The sequence below is a fragment of the Tamandua tetradactyla genome, chromosome 18 (assembly GCF_023851605.1).
Source record: "Tamandua tetradactyla isolate mTamTet1 chromosome 18, mTamTet1.pri, whole genome shotgun sequence".
NCBI classification, from domain to species: Eukaryota; Metazoa; Chordata; class Mammalia; order Pilosa; family Myrmecophagidae; genus Tamandua; species Tamandua tetradactyla.
This window is the reverse complement of record NC_135344.1, coordinates 47,346,687-47,371,239: the sequence shown is the minus strand read 5'-3', so window position 1 is coordinate 47,371,239 and position 24,553 is coordinate 47,346,687. Positions and strand designations below refer to the sequence as shown.

The 24,553-nt window shown below is 38.7% G+C and overlaps 1 protein-coding gene across 3 annotated transcripts; it reads left to right on the top strand.

Moving 5' to 3' along the window:
• The first annotated feature begins 9,864 nt into the window (after positions 1-9,864).
• On the top strand, positions 9,865-18,381 carry RMP24 (ribonuclease MRP subunit p24). 3 transcript variants are annotated; one of them, XM_077135616.1, is made up of 5 exons: positions 9,867-10,049; positions 10,137-10,159; positions 12,109-12,308; positions 13,160-13,359; positions 17,309-18,379. In XM_077135616.1, exons 1-5 carry the CDS (start codon positions 9,973-9,975, stop codon positions 17,460-17,462), a joined length of 654 nt encoding a protein of 217 aa, XP_076991731.1. In that variant the 5' UTR covers positions 9,867-9,972; the 3' UTR covers positions 17,463-18,379. The 3 variants fall into 3 exon arrangements, with proteins under 3 accessions (XP_076991733.1, XP_076991731.1, XP_076991732.1); XM_077135618.1 differs by lacking the exon at positions 13,160-13,359 and having other exon boundaries at positions 9,865-10,049; positions 17,309-18,381; XM_077135617.1 differs by lacking the exon at positions 9,867-10,049 and having other exon boundaries at positions 10,137-10,233; positions 17,309-18,380.
• Positions 18,382-24,553: the final 6,172 nt, after the last annotated feature.

The following is a 24,553-nucleotide window of genomic DNA, read 5'->3' as shown; positions in this document are numbered from 1 at the left end:
TAAGCCAGTTTCTCCTAGTATAGTGAGCGGGATCTCGGCGCTCTTCCCCCTTTTCCCTTTGGTTAGGGAATTGGCGGCTCTGGCATCCATCCGAAACAGAAAACTACATTTTCCCCCTGCTGGCGATGGTGAGGAGCTGCCTGCGGTGGAGCACACCCACAGCGAGGTTTCCTGCTTTCCCGAGGCAGCTAAAATTGGAGTCTTTTTTTTTTTCCTTCCCATACCAAAAGTTTTGAAAACTTAGCTATTTATTCATTCTACTTTATCTTAATTGCCATATTAAGAGAAAACCTTACTTTTAGGCTTCAGAATAATGAGAATGAGAAAAACGAAGACATCTCATACTATCATTTTTTGTTTGGGGTGTTTGGTAATGGATAGTGGTGATGGTAGCACAATACTGTGAATGCAATTAACACTACTGAATTATACATCTGAACGTGGTTAAAAGGGGCAAATTTTATGTTGTGTATAAGTTATTAGAATTAAAATAAAAATAAAAACACATTACTGTCAATACAGTGAGTCATGGTGTAAACTATGAATTATAGTCATAGTGTAAACTAGTAGAATTATAATAATATTGTTTCATCAATTGTAGCAGAGTTATCAAACTAATGCAAAGTATCAATAAGAAGGAATATCATGTATGAGAGGGGGTACATGTGAAGTCTGTATTTTCAGCATGATTTTTCTATAAACTTACAATTTCTTTAATAAAAAAACCGCAAGCAGAAAGGTATAAGGGGTGGCCAGCTTTTGGCAATATTAGACTAATGTTTTTGTGGATAATAATTATTATATCTTGGCAAAACATTTTTTAAAAGTATTTGGATGCACTGGAGATTAACTAATGACGGTAGAAATTGACAAGTGAAAGATTAATGGCAATTGTTGAGAGCAAAATTTGTGAGTTTGGCAATCGTCAAATCCAAGGACAGTCTCCAATCTACAAGCCGCTCCAGCTGCAGAGAGCCACAGTCTTACTGCCTCTAAGGGAACAAGAAACAAAATTTGAGACTAGTAGAAGAATTGGGGAGTTAGTGGGGTAATCCAGGAAGGGAGGAATCTATGGAGGAGTTGAAGCCCCAATTACATTTTGTATTAGTCTTCTATTGCTGCCAAAACAAATCACCCCAAACTTAGTGGCTTAAAACAATACGAATTTATTGGGTGTGGTTGTACAGGTCTGAAGTCCTACACAGGCCTCACTGGGCAGAAATCAAGTTGCTGACAAGCTGCATTCCCTTCTGGAGGTTTTAGAGGAGAATCCATTTTCTGCTCATTTGGGTTGCTGGCAGAATTCAGTTCCTTACAGTTGTAGCTCTGAGCCCACTGCTTTCATGCTGGCTGTAAGTTGAATGTCAGTCCCAGCTTTTGGGGACCATGAACTTCCTTTAATGATTTTTTTAGAGCAGCAGGTTTAGCTGACAACTAATTCTCTTAATTTTCTTTCATCTAAGATTGTCTTTATTACATCCTTATTCTTAAAACAGGTTTTCACTGAATACGGAATTTTGTATTGCTAGCTCTTTCCTTTTAACACTTTAAGAATGTGTTTTCCTAGATGATGAATACGCAACTATGTGATGTTATTAAGAATTACTGATTATATATGTAGAATGGAATATGTTAAAGTTTTTGTTTGTTGTTAATTTTTTTAATTAATAAAAAAAGTAAAAAAAAAAGATAAGTACTTGAAAAAAAATGTGTTTTCCTTCTTCGTTCTGGCCTCTTTTCTTTCTGAAAAGAAACCCACAGTCATTTCAATCATCATTCCCTAAAGGTAATATGTTGGCTTGCCCTGGCTGCTTTCAAGATGTATTCTTTGTCTTAAGTTTCCAGGCATTTATTATCATGGCTCTGAGCACAAATTTCTTTGAATCCATCCTTTTGGGGTCCACTGAGGTTCTTGAATCTGTAGGTTTTGTCTTTCACCAAGTGTTGGAACTTTTCAGTCATTCTTTGTTTAAATATTTTTTCAGCACCACAATCTTTCTCCTCTCCTTCTGGTACTCTGATGACATGAATATTAGACCTTTTGGTATTATACTATAGGGCCCTGAGGATGTACTCATTGTTTTTCACTTTCTCCTCTCTGTTGTTCAAATTGAATGATCTCTCCTGATCCTATCTTAAAGTTCGCTGACTTTTTTCTGTCATCTCCATTCCACCAATGAGCCCATCCAATAAATTTATTTCAGCTATTTTATCTTTCTATTCTAAAATGTCCCGTTGCTTCCCCTTTCTATCTTCTATTTCTTTGTTGATACTTTCTATCTTTCCACTCATTTCAAGTGTGTTCATGATTGCATGTTGGAGCATTTGTATAATAGTTTCTTTAAAGTCTTTGTCTGGTAAACAATATCAGTGTCAGTCTCAGTGTCGGTGTCTGTTGAGTATCTTTTTCTACGTGAGTTGAGATTTTCCTGGTTCTTCATATGCCGAGTGCTTTAGTTTGTGAAAGCTGCCAGAATGCAATATACCAGAAACGGAATGGCTTTTTATAAGGGGGAATTTTTTAAATTGCAAGTTTACAGTTCTAAGGTCATGAAAATGTCCAAACTAAGTAAGGCTATAAAAATGTCCAAGCTAAGGCATCCAGGGAATGATATGTTGGCTCAAAAAGGCTGATGATATTCAAGGTTTCTCTCTCAGCTGAAAGGCACATGGCAAATCTGCTAGTTTTCTCTCCAGGCTCCTTCAACAGATTCCCCAGAGGCATTTTCTTTCTGTATCTCCAACAGTCTCTGGCTGTAGGTTCTCTTGGTTCTAAAGCTTTTTCCAAAATGGTTCCCTCTTAAAGAGCTCCAGTAAGCAACCCCACCTTGAATGGGTGGAGACACGTCTCCATGGAAACCATCTTAACCACAATTAAGTGGGTCACATCACCATGGAAACAATAAAAAAGATCCCACCCAGCAATAATGAATGAGGATTAAAGGACATGGTTTTTCTGGGGTACATAATAGATTCAAACTAGTATACCAAGTATTTTTGGATTGAATCCTGGACATTTAAGATATTACATAGTGAGGCCCTAGGTCTTATTTAAATCCCATGGAGAATACAAATATTTTTGTTTTAGGTAATAGATTTGCTTAGGTTCAGGCCACAAGTGCAACCCACCTTCTGTAGGTTGTGGTTCAAATATCAGCTCCATTTTCAATGCCCTTGCAAGGCCATTTGGATAGGTCCCAAAGATATACCACACAGTGGCCAGCTTGGGACCTGGACAGTGATCTGTCTGTTAGTTCAAACCTCAAAATCTTTGGCATACTGAATGGGATCAGCTCCACACATACACAGCTTAAAGGTGAGCCCATAAGTTCATACAGAACTATGGGAGTTTCCCATGAAGTTTAAGAAAAGTTCCTCTCTCTCTCCACAATCTTCCCAGTGCTTTCCATTTTCTATGGCTCCCCTTTTTAGTTCTATGGTCAGAAAGCTGAGGCCGGGAAGATACTCCACGGTTGTGCAATTCTGAGCCTGCTATGACACCTGTGGCTAAGCAGCAGAAAACAAAGAGGGAACAGATTGCGGTGGTCAATTGGAGAGGAAGGTACCCCTTGCTCAGAGTTTTAGTTACTGCTGATGCTCAGTGTGACCTTCGCCACTGCCACCATGGGACAGCTTGGGAGCTGGGTCTCAAGAAAATGGAAAGAAAAAGAAGGAAGAAGGAAGAAACAATGGGAAATATCACACTTGGGGTGTTAGGAATTTCCTGCTACTCAAGTCAGAACTAAAGGGTTTCTGGAGCTCTCTTTATGGGAAATAAAGTGTCCATGTCTTGGCTTCAGACTGCATTACATTCAGGCCAGAGGAAACCAGAAGAATAAAAATGGTAAACTCACCACCAGTTCATTGATACTTCAAGTTTTGATCTTCTTCTCTGATAAGCCTGCTACTATTTACTTTCCAGAGTCCTTCTGCAAATGTTTCCATGCATTCTGTTCAGATTTCATAGTTGCATTCAGTGGGAAAGACGGGATGGAGTGTGCTTACTCCATCCTTTTACCCAGAACCATAACTCCAAAATCAAGGATTTTTTTTTTTAAAGCAGCAACTTTTGGGCTTCATTCTTTCTGCCTGGAAAATAGACACCATGCCCAGAGGTGACGCAAATATTTTGCAACCATGAGGATGAAAGCTACATTGCAGGGATATCAGACGGAAGACAGAAGGATCGTGTGTCTGGTGACCTCACTCAGCCTGGATCTTGGATGCCTCCCTGTAGACTTCTCATTTGTGAGACGATTAACCCATTCCCTCGTTGGAGCCCCTCGGTGGGTTTTGCTGATGCTTCCTAAATTACATACAGATGATGAACTACAGTTTTTCTGTGAAGCAGCAAGTGAGAAGAGGATGTTCAAGGCAAGGAGGAGGGTCAGAATTGCTTTAGGGGAGTGGTTGAGATGACAAGGGACTGCAGAACATTTGAAACTAGTAACTCTCTATTTAGCTGTGCTAAGTTTTCCAGCAGTACTCTGGTTTGTCTCTACAAATCATTCTGATTTCTCCCCCCTAAAACAGCCAGGCATTTACTTCAAAACAATCCGGCAAGGAGATGTGGTACTAGGGGGTGGAGGAGTGGCTGGAGGTGTGGATACAAGAGAGGCCGTTTATTGATTCTGGTTGAAGCTGGATGACGGGTTTATCACACTGTTCTCACTCTTTTTTGCATATATTTGAAATTTTCCACAATAAAATATTATTTTTAAGGGGCAAAATGAATGAAATTGGAAACAAAACAAACTACTATTACTGTTACAGGCAATACATGAGTCATTAATCGAATAGCTCACAAAGTAAAACACTCTAGCAGCCCAAACTGACAGCTTACAGTAGGACCAGCTTATGCAGCTGGGTTATCTGAACAGCCCCTCTCTGACCAGTGACCCCCGAACCTGAATCCATGTTGGCATAGGCATAGCTATCTCTGTCTCTCAAATTCTGCCCAGGACCTTGAGCTCTTTGTACCCCCACAAGTCCACTGGGCTGTGTCTGGATTGAGCTTTCTCTTGGCCTGGACTTGGGCCCAATAGAACTGAAGTTCATTCCTTTGAGCAGCTTTAGCCAACTCAACCTGGTGAGTGTTACTTGCAACTAAAAGGGTCTTAACTAACACATACACCCAGACAAGAATAGGTGTTAAATCAACGTGATGGGAAAAGAATTCAACTGTGTGGATTGGGGTCTTAGGGGAACTAGAATGGAGACTCAAGAAAGTACTGGTGCTCTTCCCATATCATAAAATCATGGAAGTGTGATTTTTTTCCTTTGCCTCCTCATGTCTTTCCTTCCTCCCCATTGTCATCAAATATTCACTATGGTAATTCCCATGCTTTATACGATTACTGATATGATCCCGCTACATGTTTGTACCTATAATTAAGACTCCATTCTCCTAATGAGATCCGCTGGTGTTATTTATAAAACCAAGGTCAATGTATCTCGATGATCCTAAGAACAGTATCATACCTCCTGAGAGAAGGGGAGTGGTCCTGGCTGCCGGGATGAGCACTGCAGTTCAGCCTCTGGGTGGACATATGGGGAGCAGCTCTGGACCCCAGATCTCCAGGCCTTTCCTGGGTCATGGGGAACAAACACAGATAGGCAAGCTTCTATCCCTTTTGGGTCCCCACCCCCATGTTCCATGTACATGGCAAATGCACAATTGCTACTCAAAATTATCTAGGACCACTTTTAGTTATAGTCCTATCCACTTAATTTTTAGATGATTAGTTTGAGGCACATCTAGCTGAGTAAAGTTTGTTCAGGGTCACAAAACCAATTAGGAACAGATCAGAATGCAAGTGCTCTTTGTACTCATTGCCTTGCTTTCTTATTGAACTGAAATTATTTCTGGGTAGGGAATACAGTGCAGGACTTCTGTAGAAGAGAGGAGTAGTGCTGGTGCTGATGTGATAAAAAGGGAAAGCTTGGTATTTTGGTCAGAGGGGTTTGACTAGACTCCTATTGCAGCTTTTGGAGCAAGGAAATGTTGCAAGAAAAATCATTGCCCCCAAAATCAGGGCTTAGAAACATGCACATCACTCCTTTGAAGGCTAGTAAGCTGCCGGGAGGTTTGTACCAGGTGAACGAGGTGCAGAGAGGGCCAACAGGATGAGTAAGGACTTTGGGGCTAGGGGAGGTTGGTCAACTTCTAATCTTGCCCCACACCAAGACCTGCCTAACTCTGCGTGCCTTTGGGCAAGTGATTTCATCTCTCTGACCCTAAGTGCCTTTGGGCAAGTGATTTCATCCCTCTGACTCTCAGTCTTCTCACCTGTGAAATGGGGATGTCCAAAGCCTGCCTCCAGGGCTGAGAGCTAAAGCACTCAGCAAATTCTCATTGAGCCTTTCCTCCGGCCAGACCCCAGGCTGGGGACCATGCAGAGGGCAGCAAACAGGGCAGCTCAAGTTCTGCTGCTGTGGGGTTTACATTCTGCAGGGGAACAAAGTAGAAGGTAGATAAATACAACAATGTGAGATGCAGAGGTTATGTGGCATCAACGGTAATGGCAGAGAGTGTCTTGGCAGGTGGGATGTAGAGATGAAAGGGGAATTTCTTTACTTTGGTAATCAAGGAAGGCCTCTCTGAGGGGGAGATGTTTGGGCCAAGATTGGAATGAGGAGTAAAAGCAGCCATAAGAAGGACCTTCATGCAAAGCAAAGAGAACAGCAAAGGCCCCAGGGCAGGTCTGAGCAGGACATGTTTGCAGGATAAAAGGAAGACCAGTGTGGCAGGAGTATTGTGGGGTGGGCAACTGAGACAGGATGAGGTCTGACCAGCCCACGCATGGCTCCAGAGAGCACGACTGGTTGCTTGTGTTCAAAGTACAAGGAGGAACCTTGGAAAGGCTTTGTGCACAGAGACGTCACTCCGTCTGACATTTGAGGAATGGACTGACAAAGGTCAGGGAGGAAACAGGAAAAGAATTTTGGGAGCCCAGGAAGGGGTCATAGGCGAAAAAGGAGGGTGACCATAGTGGTGTGGAGAAGTGGGCAGGGACACAGTTTGCTTCTGAAGGAAAGCCAGCAGGACATGTGGGTGTATACTTGGTGGGAGTGACATGGAAGAAACCTGGGTGGTAGGGCAGGTTTGTGGGGGAAATCAAGAATGCAATTTTGGCCACATTGTATCTGAGAAGACAAGTTGAGATGTGAATAGAGAAGCTGAGGGGGTATCTGATAGAGGATTGTGCTGCTCAGAGTAGAGAGAAAAGGAACAGCTGAAGGGAAGTACAGGGGCACATGTGTTTAGTAGGGGGTGGGGAGGGAGATTACACATGGTGTTGCACACATAGTGTCCCTTTTTTTCTACTTCATTTGGTTAGTGAAACAGTACAGTCTAGAAACAGACATAAATGTTTTGTTTAATATAAATATTTAAAAAACATAATATGATAAATTTCTCCTATGCAATGGAGTTGTCATGAGAATTAGATTAATACATGGAGGATGCTTAAAAATTGCCTGGGACAAATCCAATGCTCGTTGCTTATTATTTTTATTTCAGTAGAAAAAGAATATTTTATCAAATATGGGATCTTTGTATAACAACTTGCTATCCAGCTGTAAAAAAATGTAGGTAGATCCTCTACCGTACACCCTAAGTGAAAATACATTTCATATGAAAGATGTGTGTGGAAAATCAAAACTAAAAAAAGCATAAGAAGGACATTTGTATGAATAGTTGTCTAACGTTGGCATAAACTAACTTTCTAAGCTAAAATGAAAAAGGCCCAGAACCAAAAATGGAAAAATTTGACTTTTTTTTTTAACAAAATTCTTTATGGCAAAAGATGCTATAAACCATGCCAGAGATAAGTGAGAAGTATATAAGAAAAGGTTGCATTGTATATGACAAGTAGAGTGTGAATTTCCCCCCAAATACAAAGCATTTCCAGAAAACTGGGCACTTCACAGGAGAAAATGCTTCACAAGAGAAAATGCTTTTCATGTTTCATCAAGAAATGAAATGTTCACAAATTTTTCAGTACTTTGCTAATCGGAATAGTGCAGCAGCAAAAATCTTGTATATAGTGGTGCTTTTTTGTTTCTTTTATCCAAATTTCTACAACAGAGATTACTGAGTGGAATGATCCACTCATCAAGAAACATGAAAAGAGTTTTATCTCACTATTATTTAGGTGAATGCCTTTTCACCCATCCAATTGGACCTGGCTTTTTCCAGACACTGATGCTGGAAATGTGAGTTGCTACAACGTTTTTGGATGATCTGGCAAATAAAAATGTGCATATCATTTCACTCAGTAATCTCTGTTGTAGAAATTTGGATAAAAGAAACAAAAAAGCACCATATATACAAGATTTTTGCTGCTGCACTATTCTGACTAGCAAACCACTGAAAAATTTGTAAACATCCACCAAAAGGAAAATGGTTAAGTAAATTATGGCTCATAGCACTTTGTAATATTGTCTGCTATTAAAAAGCTTTCATGACAACCATATATTCTGATCTGGAAAGATGTCTGTGATTTGTTGTTGAAGAAAAAGGCAAGTTCTGTAGTAAGAACTACATTCTATTTGTTTTTATTTTATTGTGTGATTTTGGCGGGGGGGGTTGTTTGTGGGTTTTATACCTTTATACATGTACTTATGTGCAAAAGGACCTAGAAGGACAAGACAGCCAGCTATTAATGTTAATTACCTCAGAGAAGAGGGACGGGAAAGTAGGAAGAGCAGAGGTACTAAATTTTCTATTGGAAAAATTAAAATACATCTATATACATGTAGATATATACTTTTCTTTACAAAACTTATAATTCAATTTCTTTTTGAAATTAAAAATGAAGTATAAATAAGGGTCTGGTATCCTGAATATATAAAGGACTCTTACAATTCAATGACAAAAATTTTTTTTAATGGGCAAAGGACTTAAGTAGATATTTCCCCCCAAAAGATACACAAATGTCCAAAAGCACTCAGCTGCATTAGACATTAGGGAAATGCAAATCAAAACCACAATGAGTTACTACTTCATACCTACTAAGAGAGCTAGGAAAAAAAAAAAAAGATATATTTGCAACGATGTGGAGAAATTGGAACCCTCCGATATTGTTGGTAAAAATGTAAAATGGTGCAGCTGTTTTGGAACAGTTTGCAGTCCTTAAAAAGTAAAACATAGAATTACCAAATATCTTGTGATTCCACTTCTAGGTATACACCAAAAAGAATTGAAAACAGGGACTCAGATATTTATACATCAATATTCATAGCAGCATTATTCACAGTAGACAAAAAGTGGAAAACCCTGTCCACCAACAAGATGAATGGATAAACAAAATGTGACATGTACATGCAATAGAATATTATTCAGCCACAAGCAGGAATGAAGTACTAACACATGCTACAACATGGATATATTTCAAAACATTCTGCTAAGTGGACTTAATAGAACACATACTGTATAATTCCATTTAAAATGAAACATTCAGAATAGATAAATCCAGAGACACAAGGCAGATTGGTGGCTGCCAAGGGCTGCGGGAAGAAAGGGGAAGTGACTGCTTAACGGTAGGGGGTTTCTTTTGGGGAGATGTAAATGTTTTCCAGCTAGACAGAGGTGGTGGTTGCACAACATTGCGAATCTACTAAATGTCGCTGAATTGTTCACTTTAAAATCGTAAATTTTATATTATGTGAATTTCACCTGATTTTTTTTAAAAATGAAGGATAACCTCGCCTGCACTCTTGCAGGGACCTAAGGCTACGAGGCAGGCCGAGGGGCGGGGCCAAAGGCGGGGATAGGGCCGCCTCCTGTCTGGGGACGCACTCGCGCGTCAGGCCGGCCGCGAAGGATACCGGAACTCCTCAGTCAACGGCGGTTGTTTCCGGAGGGTGCGTGGGTCCGGAAGACCAAGGTGGTGACGCTAGGAAGCCGACTTCCGGCGTCTTCTTTTTTCGCTGGGTATCCGCAGAGTGGAAGCGGCAGCGGCTGCTGGGATGAGGCAGAAACACTACCTTGAGGCTGCCGCACGGAAACTGCAACCTAGCTGTCCCGGCCAGGCCCGCTATCTCCTGTAAGAGAAAGACGGGAGGGGAACCGGGAGGTGAGCGGCGAGGAGGCGTTTCTTTACTCTTTTCACGAGTCTCTTTTTCTCTTACAGCTGGGCCTACGGTTCGTCACACGGTAGGGAAAACACCCGCTCCCCTCCGTTCCGCACAGCACTCGGAATGATCTGAAAGAAATTTCGATGGCACCTAGTAAAAACCTCAGTTTGTTAAAAACCCAGGTTCTTTAATGTACCTCAATCTGCTGAATCTTTCAGCAAAATTTATATATATGATCATTTTTATAGAAATAGTTTCCTCAGTTGACTTCTTATCAACACTCTTAATTCACCACTTACCTCTTTGGCCAGTGCTTCTCGATCTGTTTCATTGGTTCCTTCTAATCTCCCCAACCTCTAAATCTTGGAGTGTCCCAGAACTCGGCCTTGGATCGCTTCTAGTTGCTCTTTCTTGGTGACTATTTTTCATCCGGTTCCCATGGTTTTAAATAACATCTGTATACCAAGGACTCCCAATTTTGTATCTCCCTCGAATTCTAGATTCACATACCCAAATGCTTCCTGACAACTTACTTTGAACGTCTAACAGGCATTTCAAACTTAAGTTTCCAAAAACCTTAGAGCCAGTTTCTTAATTCCCTAACAACCTCCTCCCCACCCCGCCCCCACCCTACCCTCAGCAAATCTTGTCGGCTTTAACTGTGTTCGAAGTCTAGCCACTAACCGCATCCATCGCTGCCATCCTGGTCTAAATCACCGCTGTCTCCTGGATTATTGTAGTAGTACCTATGTATTTTTATAGTCTTGTTTTCAGTTCAGGAGCCCTGTTTCAACTCCAATCCTAGACCTCCTTGCTGTTTTGTTTCAGGGCCTTTGCAGCTGCCCTTCTCTGTGCCTGAAATTCTTGCCTTAAATATCTGTTTGGATTCACTGTTCACTTCTCTCTGGGATGTGCAACTATCACCCAAGCTTTTCCTGGTCACCCTGTTCTTAAATTATAGCAGCTCCATCACCACTCCCCATTTCCTTTTCCTATTTATTTTTCCTTTCCAGTACTTAACATTGGATACGGTTACTGTGATTGTCTTCATTAATGTTTGTCCTTTGTCCATTGCTGTTTTTCAAGCATCCAGAACAGTGACTGACACATAGTACTCACTCAGTAAATATGAATGAATTTTACATTTGGCAGAGCTAAGTTACAAACATGGACATGATTCCCAGCTTTTTTGAACTGCTGTTGTGTCTGTAACACTTAGCAGTGCTCAAGAGTAGGATGCCAGTAAATATTCATTGAAAAAAATAAATGGAGTGCCCACCTTCCTCTGCAGCTCTGTTGCCTTCATACCCTAACCTTTCCCTAAATAGCCATGCTCTTTCATTTTTTCATCGTAGTACTTCCTGAAAGTCCTTTACCAATAATTGGTACCATCGCCAAATATGGACATAATTTTTGGTTCTATGATGACCTTTGTCAGGCATCCTCTTTGACGTGTTTTCTGGCTGGTCCATACAGAGTTTAATATTTTCCACGATATTTTAATATTATCTGTTATAGCCCTCATTAGTTCTCATAGAACATAAGTTCTTTAAAGACAGGAACTCATTCACTTCCATATTTTTGTCTCCACAAACTAGTATGGTAGATGGTCAATGAATGCTTTCTTGTATAAAGGGTCTGGAAAAGTCTCTTGTCATGTTACAGTATACTCAGAGAGCTACATGAGGGCAGAGCCCATGTAGCCCACAATCCACATAATTGTGCTAATTGTTTATAAAAACAAAAACAATCACAGTACAATTTATTTTGTTGTAAGTGTAAAATTAATGAGACATAACAGCTTTTTTTACTCAGTAGCAAATAATGAGCAAGGTAGCAAAGAGTGAGGACTTCCTATATGTTGCTGAAATGAGTAAATGGAACTATAGTCAAAATTAATTATTGAGAGTTTATTTTTTTATAACTTTTCATATTTTGAGTTTGCTTTAGGAGAATGTGTATCTGATAAAGTTTGAAGTAACTATATTCTAATTTGCTAAATTGTCAGTTTCATTTGTGTAATTTTAGATGATAAAAGCACTTTTGAAGAAACATGTCCCTACTGTTTCCAGTTGCTGGTGCTGGATAACTCTCGAGTGCGTCTGAAACCCAAGCCCAAATTGACACCCCAAACACAGAAACTTCTTCATCAAGAAGCAAAAAATTATACACTCAGTTTTAAAGAAGCAAAAATTGTGAAAAAGTACAAAGACTCCAAAAGTGTATTGGTAAGATTTCAGTTTCAGCATGTATGAACTAAACTAGAATTTTCTTTTCTTTGAATTAAATTTAGGCTAAGAATCAGCCTGAATGTACTCTTATTTGCAGTAACATGTTTGGATTACCAAAATTCATACATTAAAAAGCTTTCCAGTAATTTCTGTTTTATCAAAAGTACATTCCGTTCATGATGACCTAAAACCAAACACCTTAAGCTCCTAAAACTCTTGTCTAGTCCACATTGTGGAACACAGTTTCACAAATTTGGGGATTTTTTTTTTAACTTACCAGTATGTCTTCATCTGAATTGCAGTGATCACTAAATTAAATTTTCAGTTAATTGTCCTTTGCTTCAGATAGTAGTATATAGATATACCATCACTTCTTCAGTCATCCCTCCTCCTCACCTCATGACAGAGTGTGGATTGAAGTTTATGCCCAATAAAGTTGAATCCATCTTGTGTTCATTCATTAAATATTTACTGATGGTCATATGTCAAACAAGGCTAATCAGAGGGGATATAAAGTATGATATTCTAATGACTCATTTTATCCAATAAGGTGGAATTGAGATGTTTAACATTGAGATGTTAAAGGTTCTTTCCCTGATCTCCCAAATGCATTTTATTATCTTTAAAAAGCTATTTAGTTAATTGAGTACAAATGTTTAGGCATTATTTTTATTGAAGAGTTTCTAATTTTATTTTTGTGTTTTGTCTAATTACTGCTGCTAAATAACAAGCTCCCCAAGGGCAACCCTTTAGTATTTGGTGTAGTCCCTTTTAAGATTGTGTGTGTAGTTTCCTGGATTAAATTAGAAGAGAAATAATAGGCCTGATATGTGTTCTTTTTATGGTAGTTGATTACTTGTAAAACATGCAACAGAGCAGTTAAACATCCTGGTAAAAGTAGAAGCTTTCTGTCAGCACTGAAGAACAGTCCTACCACTCCTACAAAGAAACCCAGCCTGAAGACACCAGGGAAAAAGACTCAGTGTTCTGCAAACCTAAATCATGATATGGTTGGTTCCAAAGGCAAGAGTTCAGCATTGATTTGCAGGTATTTTTACTCATTAACTTCATTTGAATTGCCAGTGTTAACTCTTGAATATTTCTCCTGTTGAATATAGACTAGTCCCCAAATATTCCATGCAGTTCAGGCCTTGGTCTTTTTTTTTTTTTCTCCATACCCTTTTTTTTCCTCTTCTAATGTCTATGTTCAGTTCTCACCTCAATGTATATGACTTCCATGTATATCCCTCTACATCCAACTTCTCACTGGGCCTGTTCCCAACTGTTTGCCAATTATCTCTACTTCAACCCCAGGTATATACAAAACTAACCACTCAAACCTAACCATCCTCCTAAGTTCCTTATTCTGTGAATGATCATATCCTTGTAGATGTTGTGTTTCAAAAAGCATATGTAATTAATGTCTTCTCCCTTGGTCTTTTTATCCAGGTGATTGCCAGTTTCTCTCTATTCTGTTTTGATGATGTTTGCACCTGTTTTCTTTTGCTCCTTACTGCTGCTATATCTTGGTTCATGTTCTTATTCACCCCTTGCCTGGACTCTACGATAATTTTCCTAAGGGGTTATCCTCCTTCTAGTTTCACACCCTTCCAGTCTGATCATCTTCATAAAGCACAGCTCTGACCAGAAGCCTTTGTCACCTCACTTTATAGCAGAGGTATCAAATGCAACAACATAGCTTTCTAGCCCTCATTATCTGGCACAAGCCTGTCTCCCTGTCTTACCTTGCCTTAATTCATCCTATGTGCCAGCAAAACTGAACTGCTCTTAACTAACCTGTTGCTTTTGCTCTTTCCTTTACCAGAAATTCCTGTAGAAATTTAATTAATTGATTAGAGATACATTGAAACATATTAGGTTAGTTAACTATACAACAGGGCACGTGTCTTATTTTTAATACTCCCTCAATACTCTTTATACCATGGTAGTCAATATATGTTAAACTTACTACTAGAAACTGAAATGAATCTTTGACTGTTTTGTTATAAAGTAGAAATTTAGTCTCATAGGATATTGAACATAAATAATAAAACTCAACAGGGACTGCGTTATCTCTGCTTACTGAATTGAGCTTTTTATACTGGGCTTCAAAATTGCGAACCTGGCTAATTAAATTTTCAAATTTAATTTTCTCTGTATTTTTTAAAAATATTTTTATTGACAATTCATACAAACAAACATTCTTAACATACGAACATTCCATACTTGGTGTACAATCAGTGGCTCACAATATCATCACATAGTTGTGTGTTCATCACCATGATCATTTCTTAATACATTTGCATCACTTCAGAAAAAGAAATAAAAAGAAAAAACCCTTACCCCTCCCTCTCATTGACCACTAATATTTCCTTCTACCCAATTTATTTTAACCTTTGTTTATTTTTTTATCCATATTTTTTACTCATCTGTCCATACCCTAGGTAAAGGGAACATCAGACACAAGGTTTTCACAATCACACAGTCACACTGTAAACATTATACAACGTTATACAATCATCTTCAAGAAACAAGGCTATTGGTGCACAGCTCTACAGTTTTAGGTACTTCCCTTTAGCCACTTAAATACACCATAAACTGAAAATGGATATCCATATAAGATGTAAGAATAACATCCAGGATAACCTCTCAACTCTGTTTGAAATCTCTCAGCCACTGACACTTTTTCTCATTTCTCTCTTCCCCTTTTCAGTCAAGGTTTTCTCAATCCCTTGATGCTGGTCCCAGCTTATCCTGGGATTTATGTCCGATGTTGCCAAGGAGATTCATACCCCTGAAAATCATGTCCCACATAGGAGGGGAAGGCAGTGGATTCCCTTGCTGTGTCAGCTTAGAGAGAGAGGCCCCATCTGAGCAACAAAAGAGGTTCTCTGGGGGTGACTCTTAGGCCTGCTTTTAAGTAGGCTTAGTCTATTTTTGCGGGAATAAGTATCAAAGGGGTGAATCCCAAGATTGGGTCTCAGCCTATTGATTTGGTAGTCCCCATTGCTTGCAAGAGTATCAGAAATTCTCCAAATGGGGAAGTTGAATCTTTCCCCCTTTCTCCCCATTCCCTTAAGTGGACCCTGCAATACTTTATTCACTGTCCAAATCATTCTGGGATTTATTGGAGCATCACACTAACCTGGGCAAACCAACAAAATCCTCGTGTCCTATTCAAAATTACCTGGACTTATAATGTTCAACTAAATTAACCATACAACTTTAATTAGGAAATGGACTACCCAAAATACAAATTTGGCACCAAATAAACATCTCTCCCTTTAGTCTTACACAGAAATTGAAGTTTTAAGATATGGATGCTAATACCCTTTATACAGTCTTCTGATTTACCTTAGTCCTATCCAGATCAGCTTCATTCATATTTCTACTCGATATTTGTTCACTTTTTCAATTTTTTTAACTGTTCCTGTATGGGGTACTGCTGACTTTCATAGTTTCAGAGCTTTGACTCTGAGTCTCAGGTGTCACATAAATACCCGAAGTTTCTGGGAAAGACCAGGTTATATACAAACAGCTCAGTATCAGAATTTAGAATAAACAATTACACATCCTGAATATATGTGACTGCTGTAAGAGCTTACAATCTTTACAATAAGCCCCAATCTGATAACCCGTGTTTGACTTTAGTTCACTGAGTTTTTATATTATAGTTAGTCCTAATAATCGAAGCATGATAATACGTCTTTTTGTTTCTGACATTTCATTCAACTTGCAGTCCTTAAGTTTCATTCACATAGTTGCATGCCTGACAACTTCATTCATTTTTGCCGCTCTCAGGAGTCCACTGTATGTATACACCATAGTTCCCCCTTCCATTCCTCGTACTGTAACCCTTAGGCCACTTCCATTCATTGTGGATCATGATGACTGCTGCCAGAAACACCAGTGTGCATATGTCCATTGTGCCCTACACTCAGTTCTTCCAGGTACATACTGAGCAATGGCGTTTCAGGATTATTTGGCAAACTTACCCCCATCCTCTTGTGGAACCACCACACTGCTCTCCAAGGGGCTGCACCTCTAATTTCCCTACTGACAGTGAATAAGTACATCTCTTTCTCCGCATTTTCTCTAGTACTTGTTTCTCTCTGACCATTTTTAAATTCTCTATTCCTGATTTAACTATTTTAATAAATGATATAAGAATTCATAGAAGTTCTACTTTAATGGATAAACATAGATAAAAGATAATTTGGCTTATAATTAAAAGGAAAAAAGATCAGAAGTAATTCTCATTTTTCTTTCAGAGACAAAATAATTATTTTAAATTAATTAAAAATAATTTAGTGGTATTTAAACCATATTGTTGATATATGCAGAAATGAGAAAGACTGTTCACATTTATTATATATAAATGGGGAGTAGAGGTCAGACTGGTAAACCCCAAGTAAGGGTTCAGAAGGAATACAACACTACTGGAGGGAATGAAGTAGAAAGAAAGAAGCACAAATACATACATCCCTGATGGACAGTAATTTACTCAGTGGATTTTTACTGAAAAAAAAAAAAAAAAAACACCCATGTGCCTGGCACTGTTCTAGGCTCTGGAATGTATAATTAGTACAAAGTATTTGCCCTCATGGAGCTTACATTCTACTAGGGAAGATACATTGAACTGTAACTACTAAGTGTATGGGTTGAGATCCTTTGCTTTTGAGAAATGAACTGGTCTTGAGCTGTGAAGAAAGAACATGTTTTTAAAGCCTTGTTTAGGATTGTTATGAATCTAGGTCAGATTTAGAGGGAACTTTTAGACCTGATGATACTATCTACTTCTAGCATTCTCTTTCAGATATGCTAGGAGCTTCCAGAACCACTAAACACAGCTCCCAAACATTGGCTATAGCATTTTTAACTAAAAGGAAATGACTGTGCTGAGAGGAATCCAATGCAGTCACTGCAATTATATGGGCTAAGCAGGAAGAACACATTTGTCAGTATAACTAAGTGTGTGGTTTTATGTTTCTTTTCAGAACACCTTCATCTGGGCAATTGACACCCATTTCCTCTTCAAAAAATGGGAGCAAAGCAAAGAAACGCTTCTCTCAACTCAAAATGTTACTTAGTCAGAAGGAATCCCCAAACAATTCAAAAGTGGACTTCAGAAATTTCTTGTCTTCTCTGTGAAGGATGGATTTTGAAAATAAGAAATTTCTAATGTAATTTCTGAAAGTAAAGTTAGAAAAAAACATTTTTTACTAAGTTTTAGAATACATGAAAACTAAGTCCAAAAGCAAATTTTTCTTGGCATCCTTCAGTGTCTATGGAGATACCTCATTGGAATGAATAACAAATCTGCCCCACAAAGGGTGGTTGTGAGGATCAAAAAATGTATGTGAAAGGTCCTTGTAATATATAAATACACAGATATTGAGTATTATTATTTTCCTTCCTTTCAGTAGCAGTTGTTTTTTGTTTTTTTAACATGGGCAGGCACTGGGAATTGAACCTGGTCTCTGGCATGGGAAGCGAGAATTCTGCCACTGAGCCACCACTGCCTGTCCTAATTAGCAGTTTTTATTATTTGTTTTCTTTCATAAGAAACTTAAGACATAAATTGATGAGTCTACTCACTAATGAAGATTTCTTCCAGGTTTCTATAGCTTTTTTGCTAACTCAAAATAAGGATCAATTATGTGTGTCCTTATTTTCCTTCCATCACCTACATAACTGTATAATAGTAAAATTTGACATTATTCCTATTTTGAGTGCAGAAGTAAATATCTGGGGCAGTCTTGAATTACAGATGATTCATTAGGATAGTGAAATTTTCATTTTTACCACTATGTATTGTTTCTATAATAATATTTCACCTTAGTGATATTTTAATTTGCTCTAGTAAAGACTTACTTATAAGTCTAAAAATTATATCAGAATATAACATAGTAAGCAACAATCTAGCTATCTTATATATTTTCTGGGACAGAAATACATACGCATGTTTGTATATATTTTTAAATGATAAGCTAGGATTGTATTTAAGTTGTCTTTTACAAAACTCTTTAAATAAATAATGTAGATACTTGAACTATAATGCTTCCAAGCCTCTTCTTAAAGGTTTAAAACTTAAACTTTCTTTCATTAAGGTTGGCAAATTATGAAAGGCCACGGATAACCAATTGGCCTTACAGTAGTGTGAAGTGAAAATATGCTGATGCCAGCACCATGGAGGGATGGTGAGGATGATCATTCTGAACTTTAGACTATGAACCACAGGCTAAAGGACCAGGCCTTACCTCTGCATCTGCAGTATACAGCACAATATCTTGGTCATGATGGATGCTTCATCTTTCTGGCAAACTTCTCACTAACACGTTTCTCTCAAACTATCTTGCTCTTCTGCTTGCTTACCTTTCTCCCTGAGCACTGAGTCATACCAAGCTCTTGGCATTTCTCAGATCACTTTGTTTCCAGTTTTGGGCATATGCAATTCCTTTTAGGATTCAACTAGGAGACTACCTCCAACCCCAAAACATTGCAGTATGAGGAGCCACTTTTCAGTCACAGTACTATGACGCTCTAATTTTCTGTTTCTGGTTGGCCTCCCAGCTTATTGTGAGCTCTTTGCAGGTCTGAATAATCTTGTGCGTGCCCCCAGCACGTAGTTTGTTGTCCAGCATGTAGCCATGCTCTACAAATCTTCCTAAGCTACTGCATTTACATTTGAATTACTTACCCCATTTGCTTAGTTTAGAACTAAGGTCCTTCTGGACATGGGACTGGAAAGTAGATAAAAAGTGTAATAAAAACTGAAATTCATTTATGGGGAGTTATATAACCTCAGATGCAAGTGAAGGACACCACAGATTCTTGACTGTTTCTATTCTGTTTGATAAAAGGGTCTTTGGACAGCTCTAAGGAGAATATTAAAATTAGAGTGTGGAGTTAAATCATAGAACTTAGAAGAAAACATGAGAGGAAATCTTTGTAACCTTGGATAAGGCAATGGGGTTTCTTTGATATGACACCAAAAGCATAAGCAATAAAAATAGGTAAACTTGATATTGTCAAAATTGAAAACTTGAGCTTCAAGTTGTCTTCACCATCAAGAAAGTGAAAAGACAACTTACTTGTGCTGGTTTGAAACTTGTGTGCCCCAGGAAAGTCATGCTCTTTATTTCTGATTCAGTATTATTGAGTGGGATCGTTTTTGATTAAGTTGTTTCCATGGAGATGTGACCCACCCAATTGTGGGTAGGTCCTTTTTTTTTGCTTTTTTTTTGCATGGGCAGGCACTGGGAATCAAACCTGGGTTTCCAGCATACAGGCAAGAATTCTGCCTGTTGAGCCACCATGGCCCACCCTAGGTGAGACCTTTGATTGCGTGGTTTCCATGGAGATGTGTCTCTACCCATTATAGATGTGTCACCTAATGGAGCCCTTTTTAGAGGCAGTTATTTTGGAAAAAGCTTCAGAGCCCACACAGCCAGAAACCTTTGAAGATAAAGAAAATGCCCCCAGGGAAGCCTCTTGAAATGAGGGGTCTGGAGACAAAGCAAGCTATGTCCCATGTGCCTTTCCAGCTGACAGAAGTGTTCTGGACCCATCAGCCTTTATTGAGTAAGGTATCTTCTCTGGATGCCTTAGTTTTTTTATAGCCTTAAAACTGTAAACTTGCAACTTCATAAATTTCCTTTTTAACAAGCCATTCCATTTCTGGCATGCTGCATTCCAACAGCTTTAGCAAACCAAAACACTACTTAATGGGAGAAGATATTTGCAAGTCATTTATACATCTCATAAGGGACTTGGGTCCAGAATTATAAAGAACTTTCACAAGTCAGTAATAAAAACACAACAAAGGTTCAGAATAGATAGTACCTCATAGAAGAGCTGCAAATGACCAACAAGCACATGAAAAGGTGCTCAACAAGGTTAGTTATTAGGAAAATGCAAATCAAAACCCACATGAGATACCACTTCAGACTCACTAGGATGGCTAAAACAAAAAGACAGTAACAAGTGTTTTTAAGGATGTGGCAAAATTCAAACCCTCTCACACTGCTCATGGGTTTCTAAGATTGTGCAGCCATTTTGAAAAAGATTTTGGCATTTCCTCAAAAAGTTAAACGGTTATCATATGACCCAACCATTCCTAGGCATATATTCTCAAGAGAACTGAAAACATGCCCATCCAAAAATTTGTATGTGAATTTATAGCATTATTCTTTTTTTTTCTTTTGAGGTGATTTTTTAATTGATATATATTCACATACCATGTAATCATCCAAAGTGTACAATCAGTGGTTCACAATATCATGTACTTTTTCTTTGTCATCACTTTTTCTTTTTTGTGAAAAATAACGTATATACAAAAAAGCAATATATTTCAAAGAACACTGCAGCAATTAGTTGTAGTATGGATTTCAGAGTTTGGTATGGGTTACAATTCCACAATTTCAGGTTTTTACTTCTAGCTGCTTCAAGACACTGGAGACCTAAAGAAATATCAAGATGATGATTCAACATTTCTGTATAACTCCACTATCACCTTTGATCTTTCTCCCACTCTTTAGGGGTATTTGGGCTATGCCCATTCTAACTTTTTCATGTTGTAAGGGACTGTCGAAAATGTGGGATAGGGGGGTGGAATTAGTTGATGTTCTGGAAAGACTGGCCCCTCTGCATTTCAGAACTTATCTGGTCCAGGGACCCATCTAGACCTTGTAGGTTTCTGGAAAGTAACCCTACTGCATGGAAACATTGTAGCATCTCATGTAACACCCAGGATGTTCTTTAGGGTTGGCAGGAATGGTTTCGGTCGGGGTTTGGCAAACTATGATAGGTAGCAATGTCTACCTGAAGCTTGTGTAAAGTAGTCTCCAGAGTAGCCTCTAACTCTATTTGAACTCTCAGCCACTGATACCTTATTTCTTACACCTCTTTCCCCTCTTTTGGTCAGGATAGCATTGTCAATCCCATGGTGCCAGGCCAAGCTCACACTTGGGAGTCATCTCCTATGCTGCCAGGGAGGCTTTCACTCCTAGATGTCATGTCCCATGTAGGGTTCAGGCGATGATTTCACTTGCAGAGTAGCACTTAGAGAGAGAGGCCACATATGAGCAACAAAAGAGGTCCTCTGGAAGTAACTGTTGGGCAAACCTGTAGGTAGGCTAAGCTTTTCCACTACATAAATAAGCTTCACAAGAGCAAGCCTCAAGATCAAGGGCTTGGCCTATTGATTTGGGTGTCCCTAACATTTGACACAGTATCAGGGGATTTCCTGATGGTAAAGTTCGATCGTTTCATATTTTTTCTCTCATCACTCAAGGGACTTTGCCAATACTTTTTGGTTATCTGCATAGCATTATTCTTAATAACCAAAAAGTGGAAACAACCCAAATATCCTTCAACATATAAGATACAATATTTGCCCATAAAAAGGTATGGATTATTCTCCAAATAAGAGGTATAAATGGCCAATAAGCATAGGAAAAAATGCTCAACATCATTAGTCATTAGGAAAATGCAAATCAAAACCAAAGTAATGGGTCACCTGAGACAGTGGCACAGGAGCAGAATTCTCGCCTGCCATGCCAGAGAACTGGGTTTAGTTCCTGGTGCCTGCCCATTTGAAAAACAACAACAGCAACAACAACAACAAACCCACAGTGATGTCCCTCTTCAGACCCGCCAGGATGGCTATGATCAAAAAGACAGTAATAAGTGCTGGAACAGATGTGGAGAAATCAGAGCCCTCCTACATTCTGGTGGAAATGCAAAATGGTACAGTTTGACAGTTCCTCAAGAAGTTAAACATAGAATTACCATACGACTGACTCCAGTCTTAGATATAATCCCAAGAGAATTGAAAACAGGTGTCCAATCAAAAACTTGTAGCTCAATGTTCATAGCAGAATTATTCATAATAACCAGGAAGAGGAGACAACTAAAATGCCTGTAGCTGATGAGTGGATTTTTTTAAATGTGGTATATCCATAAATGGAACATTATTCAGCCAAAAAAAGAGTGAAGTAACCATATATGCTACAACATGAATGAACTTTGAAAATTTTATGCTAAGTGAAAGAAGCCAGACACAAATGACCACATATTGTATGATTCCATTAAGAACTGTCCAGAACAGAAAAATACATAGAGATTTTCCAGAAGCTAGGAAGAGGGAGAAGGAGAAAGGGAATGACTATTAAATGGTATGGAGTTTCTTTTTGGGATGATGAAAATGTTCAGGAAATAGCCTATAGCTCAATAGTGTTGATGGTTGCACAATTATGAATAGATTAAAAACCACTGAATACACTTTAAAAGAATGAATTTTATGGGATGTAAACTACATCTCAAAAAAGCTGTTCTTTAACAAAATAAAAACATTACCTCAGAAAAAATTACAATGTGAATTTTTAGATTTATATAAAAATAGAAGTCTTATAAAGAGCAGCAGTAAAGTTACCTAATAGGGGACCAAATGAGCAGCTCTAGTTTCATGCCTTTCCAGGCCCTCCAGCCTGTCACCACACATCATGTCTTTATTATTATGCATCCTACCTGCTACTGCAGTTTCCTGAAGATAGCTGCACTTAGCTCTGGGCTCTAGCTCTAGTCATGGGTTGATGCGGAACCTGGAACACGTGACCAGAGCACCACTGATCCCACGGTCTGCAACCAGCCTATGTTAAAGGCAGTCATGATTCAAATGAAAAGGAGGCTTTCACCAGCCAGAGAGGGACAGGGTGGGGCAGGGCCCTAACTAAAAGAAAAAGACATACCAACAGCAATAGGTGTGAAAGTGGCAAGAAAAGACAAAGATTAAATAATTGCTTCATGAGTGAATCAAAGACTTTGGCATCTGAGAGTTGATGACAACTGGTAAGCTCAAGTTACCTTCAATGACCTCAGTTCCATGCTGTCCACTGTTCTCTTCCTCAGCACAGCCTCTCTGGCCTTTACTGTAAGTAGGACAATGGTGAATTCCAATATTGTCCCTACTTAGATTTTAGAACTCTGAGAAATGTTTCAGAGGTCTATGTGAGGGACAGTGCCAGTGAATTCACTGAGATTCAGACTACAATTGAAGATTGAGACATTGCCCTACTCTAAAACCAAGTTTTCTAGGTTTTTCACCAATGCCTCTCTTCCTTCTCTTCTGTTAGAAGTCTGGCCAGGGGTCCTGGATCCTACCCCTCCTCTGATGACTCAGGGCCTTGGGTGTATGGAGTAGTCCTGTCTTCTCCTTCATCTATACTCTCCACTGGATCCTTCCTTTCAGCACCTTTTTCTTTTATAGTAAACCATGTATTGATGTATAACAGAGAAATGCTCAAATCTCTGATCAAAGTCTGAGCGAGTGTCTCTTTGCTGGGCTTCTGAGGGACCCTGTACTTGCCCAGCACAGCTCCTTAGTATAGGGACATGGTGACAACCTTTGTCTGTGTACCTCCCCAGCCTGTGGGCTCTGTGCCCAGGGCCTAACTCAACTAGAAAGTGTTCAATATACTTCTGTCTGTCCTAAGACTAAACTTACAGTTAAATATAAAGTACTTTTTTTCTGGATAAGAAACAATTTGCATATAATACTATTTATTTATTTATTATTTTAAAAAATAATAATCCTTCTTTAATTACATGGGGTTTATCAGATAATTCAAAGACTAGCTCATTTCAGATAAACATTTTGATACAAGTTTACACAGGTCTACTAATATCAGTTCTTACTCAGACTTCCAGGCAGATATGTCAGTGAACAAAAGAGGTGAAAAAATGACAAAATGTGAAGAGCCAATGGTAATAGGAGAGTAAATATACCATGATGATACTTTTTTTCTTGTTACAAAATTCAATTTTTACTGTGAAATGGTCATATACTGAAAAGTAAATAAACTTAATATAAGTATGCATAAATGGCATTCACCCTATTTTGTTGATTCCAAAAAGAACATTTTTCACATTTTACCAACTTTGAAATCGAGAGACATCTTATAGCTAATGTCAATTTATGGTTATAGCTAGCAGTTCTTGTTCCCTTACCTATTCATAAAATCACAGAATTTTTTTATTTTTATTTTTTATTTGTGCACTTTTCTGAATGAATTTTTTTTAACTTTTTAAATTGTATAGTATAACATATATACAAAGCAAAGAAATAAAAAAGCAATAGCTTTCAAAGCACTCTTCAACAAGTGGTTACAGGACAGATCCCAGAGTTTGTCATAGGCTACCATACAATCCTGTGAACTCCATCCATTAGGCATCATATATAA